Source organism: Melozone crissalis, unplaced genomic scaffold (genome assembly GCF_028551555.1).
Source record: "Melozone crissalis strain CALT ecotype California unplaced genomic scaffold, PUWL_Pcris_2 ptg000057l_1, whole genome shotgun sequence".
Lineage (NCBI taxonomy): Eukaryota > Metazoa > Chordata > Aves > Passeriformes > Passerellidae > Melozone > Melozone crissalis.
The window spans coordinates 11,118,644-11,125,097 of NW_026535835.1; the positions used below are offsets into that span (position 1 = coordinate 11,118,644).

General features: G+C 53.2%; 1 protein-coding gene across 1 annotated transcript; it reads left to right on the plus strand.

Moving 5' to 3' along the window:
* The first annotated feature begins 4,065 nt into the window (after nucleotides 1–4,065).
* On the plus strand, nucleotides 4,066–5,667 carry SRSF1 (serine and arginine rich splicing factor 1). Its single transcript, XM_054287391.1, has 4 exons — nucleotides 4,066–4,352; nucleotides 4,547–4,731; nucleotides 4,956–5,128; nucleotides 5,384–5,667. Exons 1-4 carry the CDS (start codon nucleotides 4,159–4,161, stop codon nucleotides 5,576–5,578), a joined length of 747 nt encoding a protein of 248 aa, XP_054143366.1. The 5' UTR covers nucleotides 4,066–4,158; the 3' UTR covers nucleotides 5,579–5,667.
* Nucleotides 5,668–6,454: the final 787 nt, after the last annotated feature.

Sequence of the window (6,454 nt, forward strand, 5' to 3'; positions counted from 1 at the left end):
TTCATTTTCCTCCCTCTCCTCGTCAGGCCTTGGAGCATCCCACCAGGCAGGGAGAGGGAAGAGCAATGCAAGCAGCTGCCACGATATTCGGTGACAGCGGGAGGCAGGGAGCGATGGCAGAGCTCAGGAGGAACAGAAATGCCTCCCCAGGGAAATAAATCCGTGAAAATGGATTGGGGGGCTCACTGAAACTTTCTGGTCAGTGCTAACTGCTGCCCCTTTCCCTCCCAGCCCCAGCCATGGTGTGCTGGCATGTGGGAATCGCTGCAAATCCAAGTCATGTGAAAACAAGACAGCAGAAATCTCACCAAACTCATGATTTTTATTATTTTTAATTTTTTTTAATTAACCTTTTATTGCTACCAGCCCAACAAATAACCACACACAGTTTAACTGATTCTGCTTCCCTGTGCCCCATCACTCTGCTCTGGGGACCTTGGACCTGAGCACATCATGGGGCCACCTGTGTGGTGTGGCTGCTCTCACTAAGGAAAAGCAGCAGGGCTTGGAAATTTCAAAAATGAACATTCCCAATCCACCTGGGACCATTTGAATTCCGGTGGCGTTACCTCTGCTTGTCTGGCTTTTCTCCTTTAAGTCTCCACCCATGTGTGTCCTTTTGGGCTGGCTTCCAGGAAAAACTCCCACTGGCAGTGTGCTGTGTTTTCTGTTTGCATCCAGACATGCCCCAGCATGTGCAGAGGAAATCTCTTTGCTTACAGTGAAATCTGCATAAACAAAACGAGCTCTGTCACCATCCGCTGCTATGGGAATTCTTTTCAAGCTTACACACACTTTCCTTGTCCTATCTTAAGCTCAGAGTTTCTCTGAAAACGTCAGACTGGTATTTTGCATCCTTTTCCTACAAGCAAAACAGCAAGTTTGATCACTTCGAAGCACTATTTAAAATGTTCACACACCCACACATATATACACACCAAAATACCAGCTTTGTGTTTCACCTCCACAGACACAACCTGTGTGGTTTCGAGTTCCTGGTGAAATGCCAAGGAAAGCCCTCCAGCAGCAGATTCCAAAGGACAGTTCCAGGAGGGAAATGGCAAGTTTGGACAGTTCATTGCTCAGTTCCCCCAAAAAAATACATTCAGATGCTTGTTAAAAACCGACCCTTTTCTCCCAGACAATCTGGGCTTTGATGAACTGTTATTTTGCAAGGCAGTGAGATTAGTCAGGACCAATCCAGCTGGATTAGGACAAACAGGTTCCTGTGACAGAGCTGGGCGATGACAGGCGTGGGCCTCAGCCCCAGCCCTGCAGCTCTGCTTGGGAAACCTCCTGCTTCCCCAGCTCCCTCAGCAATGACAATCAGCAATGATGTTATGTGGGCAATGTTTGCGTTATTCTCCTTTGGAGAGCCCTGGTTTCCATTGCTCCCATTTTGAGGGAAAAACTTGTCATTTTACAGTGGTTGGCTTCTTTTTTTGGCAAGATTATTTGCCTGTGCCTTCCCAGTAATTTATGTTCTACATAACTTATTACTTCCCCACATGTGTGTTTTGCTAGAAAAGCAAAAATTACTCTGAGAAATAAGTATTGTGCAGCATATCCAACTAAACACTCCAGTGATAGCACAGACCTGAGGAAGGTAATGAGGAAAAAAACATCTAATACTTCTATAAAGAGACACTTCATTAAGGTAATTAAGAGAACCATTTAAAGCAGTTATGAGGATTATTAAGACACAAAAGAAATTATGCAACAGGGTTTTCACCAAGCAGGCAGACTCACCATTGGTTTATTATGCCTTTAAGAATAACTTTCAGTGGTTTTAATGAGGTTTTGAAAACAGAGACTCATTTCTTGGCAAGGCATGGCGTTTCCCCACACCTGGGAAAAGCATAATCAGGATCTTTGTGGGGTTTTTTGTGGGGAGGGGACTTGTTGAGTTTTTTTAATATCACAGAAGGGTTTGGGTTGGGAGAGTCCTTAAAGCTCACCCAGTGCCATGGCAGGGACACCTTCCACTGTCCCAGGCTGCTCCAAACCCTGCCCAGCCTGGCCTGGGATCACAGAATCCCTGAATCAGAGGCTGGAAAAGACCTTGGGATCATTGAGTGCAGTCCTTGACCCATCAGCACCCTGTCACCACTGAGTGCCACATCCTGACATTCCTCAGACACTTCCAGGGATGGGAACTCCAAAAAGTGCTTCTGCTGAGCTGAACAGCTTGTTAAATTGTGATCAGCTTGTTAAATAATCTTAAAATCCCATTATTTCCCCCAGATCACCCCATGAGGTTACACAGATCCACGCTGGGGCTGTGGTTGCTGCTCCCCACGTTGTGTCCCACTACAGAGAGAACTGAAACCCCAAAACTGTCTCAGGTGAAGAACATCCCCAAGCAGCCGGGAATTAACCCTTTGCCTCTCTCACCCCCCTGTGCTGCTGTTTAACCCCTTGGTGACCCAGCAGGGACATCCCTCCTGAAAAACCCTGGGGCAGAACAATGAGCAGCACCTGTGCCAGCCACAGATCGTGATGTGACACCGCACATCCTCCCTGCCAGCCACCCCAGTGCTGCTCTTCCAGAGGAATATGCATTTGTCATTAACAAATGTGACAAATGAGGGCAGCCAGCAAGAGGCAGGAGGCATTTTTCACCATCCCTTAATGAACTCATCAGCCTAAAAGGTTTCTCTCCACACTCTGACACTTTTAACCCCTCGTGGTGGTTTTGGTGGCTGAAGCTCTTCAGCACCACATGGGTCTTGTGCTGATCCAAACAGCCAGGGATCCATCAGTGACAGACACCTGGACTGCGCAAGATCATTTATTTCAGTCATTTTTAGCACGAGCTCACCCACCCACATTTTTGTATTACCCCATGGGCAGGGATGCACAGAAGTGGTTTCTCACTCTGAAGCTGCTTTAACACATCTCTGAGGGCTTTGTGACAATGCAGAGTACTCCAGTTATTTTAGAGTATCTTTATTCAAATGACAATTTTATAAACATAATATATTTGGGTATTGTCGTCCTGCTTCTTCCCCAGGATATCCTTTTTTTGCGTTGAGCCTGTTTTTCATGTGACTCTACATTAAAGCTCCATAAATACAGAACATTCTTCAGCAGGAGCATGCATCCCTCAGCAGTGTTCTCAAATGCATCCACTTGGGATGTGACTTTGCCTCAATTTTTAACACTTTTTGTTCCTCTACTTTTATTAACTGAGACACCAAGTCAAGGCCACCCCTTAAGTTTATTTTCCCAAGCCCATCATGTTGGATGCAAGAGCCCCAAGATCCATCCCATGGCTTCAGCGATGGAAAGCACCCCTCGAGCGGGGGAAAGTCCCAAACCCAGGAGATCTGAACCTGAAGGAGCTGAGCGAGCTCGGTGCCCCCCTGAGCCCCCAGGGCGGCCATTTTGGGTCCTGCCCCCCGGGGAGGGGGACCAGCGCTTTTCTCCTGTCCCGAGGCACGGCACGCCGGGACAGCGCATTGAGCGAGCCCTTCAGCCCACGGGAGGGACACGGGGGTGACAGGGCAGGGACAGAGCGGGGACACGGCGGGCACTGTGGGGACACCGGAACAGCGGCGGCAGGGCCAAGGCGGCCCACCCGCGGTGCATTGTGGGAGGCGCCCCGCGCTTGGCGCCAAGCGCGCCCGCCGTCCCGCGCGGTGCATTGTGGGCCGCGCCCTCCCCGGCCGGGCCTAAAGGCGCGGGGCGCCGCACCGGACGTGACGTCACGCGGCCTCCGCCGTTTAAGCCGCTGCCGGGAGGAGCGTCTCTTATCTGCCGCGGAGGCCGCAGGCTCCCCACGGTATAACCGAGCTGCCGCAGCCTCGAGCCCCACAGCTGCGGCCCGCCGCACGGACTCGGCTTCTCCGAGGCGGCGAGAACCGAGGGACTACTTTGCGGTGGAACCGCGCGTGCGCGTGGCGGAAGAGTGAGGGCGCGGCGGAAGACGCGTGCGCCGCTGGTCCGCCGTGAGCTCGGGCGGTGCTGCGGCCGGTGCTGCGTCCCGGGGTGAGATCGGTGCGCGCAGAGGCAGCGCGAGCGGAGCCGCGGGCGCCATTTTGAAGCGGCGGTCGGGGGAGGTGACGAGAGCGCTCCGAGAGCCCGGCCCGGCCCCGCCACCGCCGCCCCGCGCCGCCCGCACCGCCCCGCGCCGCCGCAAACATTGCCGACCTCGCCATGTCCGGCGGCGGCGTCATCCGCGGCCCGGCCGGCAACAACGACTGCCGCATCTACGTGGGGAACCTGCCCCCCGACATCCGCACCAAGGACATCGAGGACGTGTTCTACAAGTACGGCGCCATCCGCGACATCGACTTGAAGAACCGCCGCGGGGGCCCGCCCTTCGCCTTCGTCGAGTTTGAGGACCCCAGGTGAGGCCCCTCTGGCGCTGCCCCGGGTCGCCGGCCCCGCGGAGCCGCCGGTGCCCGCCCTGAGCGTTCCCCGCCGCCCGGGCCGCGCTAACGGGGCCTGGCCGGGCGGCGGGCGGGGAGAGGCGGGCGGGAAGCGGGAACAAAGGCGGGCGGTGCGGCGGCCGCGCTCACCGCCCGCCCCGTGCCGCCCGCAGGGACGCGGAGGACGCCGTCTACGGGCGGGACGGCTACGACTACGATGGGTATCGGCTCCGCGTGGAGTTCCCCCGGAGCGGCCGCGGCACCGGCAGAGGAGGCGGCGGCGGCGGGGGGGGAGGAGCCCCCCGGGGCAGGTACGGCCCCCCGTCCCGGCGCTCGGAGTACAGAGTGATCGTCTCGGGTGAGTCATTGCTTTCTCTCAGCCCAAGTGCTCCCCCGGGGTCCTGCGGGCGCGGTGCTGCTGCGAGCTTCTCCTCAAAACGCGTGGCCCCGTGTGCTCTGGGAGGGGAGCGGTGCTATCCCCGCGATGCTGAGCGCTCCTCTCCTTCGCCGCGCTTTTGCTGCCGTAATACGGGAGGTGAGGCTCTAATCCGGTTTTAAAGTCACGTTTTGGTTTTTCTCTAGGGCTGCCTCCAAGTGGAAGTTGGCAGGATTTAAAGGATCACATGCGTGAAGCAGGTGATGTATGTTATGCTGATGTTTTCCGAGATGGCACTGGTGTCGTGGAGTTTGTGCGGAAGGAAGACATGACCTACGCTGTGCGAAAGCTGGATAACACTAAATTTAGATCTCACGAGGTAGGTATCACACTTATTTGCTTTGGCCAGAATTGGATACAAGGGGCTTAACAGTAGGATGTGAAGGTAAGGAACGCGTGGTGGTCGTTGTTTGGCTACAGAGCAGCTAAATAAGTGTGTGGTCAGGCTGGACATAGACGTGTAAGCTCTGCTGTCTGTCCCGGCCGTAGTAACGCTGTCTGCAGTCTGTCAGCATGCCTGAAACATGGCCCTGAAGCCTCGACGTTTCAATCGAAAGTTCTGTCTGTCCAATAGGGAGAAACTGCCTACATCCGTGTTAAAGTTGATGGCCCAAGAAGCCCAAGCTATGGAAGATCTCGGTCCCGCAGCCGTAGTCGTAGCAGGAGCCGTAGTCGCAGCAACAGCAGAAGCCGCAGTTATTCCCCAAGAAGAAGCAGAGGATCTCCACGCTACTCTCCCCGCCACAGCAGATCCCGATCTCGTACATAAACATCACTCTAGCTCTGATCTTTTTGTAGAACCCCATGTTGTACACAGTTTTCCTTTACTTAGTACAGTCTTTCATTTATTTTTTTTTAAATTCCAACTGTTTTACTCGAATTGGCTGAAGTGTTGAATTGCATTCTTGTGTAAAATCCCTAGTGAGTATTTGCTCCTCGACACTGACATTCCCCCTCCTGTCTTTGGTAAATTGTATTTTAATTGCTGTCAGTCAGGATTGTTCTGGTTTAGTTCTAGTTCAATACCAACATTCTTGGAGCTGTGGTATTGCTGTGTAAATGTCTCAGTGTTCCGCTGTGGTCGAGACGAGCTGGGGATGTTGGGATGTTTGTGGCTAACTTGTCTCTTCTGGGGGATCTTACGTTTTATCTTGCCTTTTCGTGTGTCTTTCTGTAGACATATCTGAAGAGATGGATTAAGAATGCTTTGGATTAAAGGATTGTGGAGCACATGTCAATCATTTTAGGATTGTCAAAAGGAGGATTGAGGAGGATCAGATCAATAATGGAGGCAATGGTATGACTCCAAGTGCTATTGTCACAGATGAACTTGGCAGTATTGACCTTATACTGAGAGACAGGGGAATTGAGGCCGAGCACCTACGTGTCCCCACGTGTGGCTTCAGGCACGTCCTCGTGACCGCAGGCTGCCATTGCTCTTCTCCTTTAAAACTTCCTTCTCTGGGGGGGCAATTGTGGCCAGATCCCTGCTTTTGTAATTCTCTATTCCATTCTAGTTTTTTAAAGGAATACGGGGCCGGGGGGGGAGCATTGGTTTGTTTGTCCCGCAGCGTTTGGGTACAAGTGTCCATGTCTGTAGTATCCGTACACTTGTAGTAGAACTTGCAATCAGAGTATAATATCA

Coding starts and splice junctions, on each gene's coding strand:
- SRSF1 (XM_054287391.1), top strand. CDS start 4,159: ATGTCCGGCGGCGGCGTCATCCGCGGCCCGGCCGGCAACAACGACTGC. Junction 4,353..4,546: donor GTCGAGTTTGAGGACCCCAG/GTGAGGCCCCTC, acceptor TGCCGCCCGCAG/GGACGCGGAGGACGCCGTCT. Junction 4,732..4,955: donor GTACAGAGTGATCGTCTCGG/GTGAGTCATTGC, acceptor GTTTTTCTCTAG/GGCTGCCTCCAAGTGGAAGT.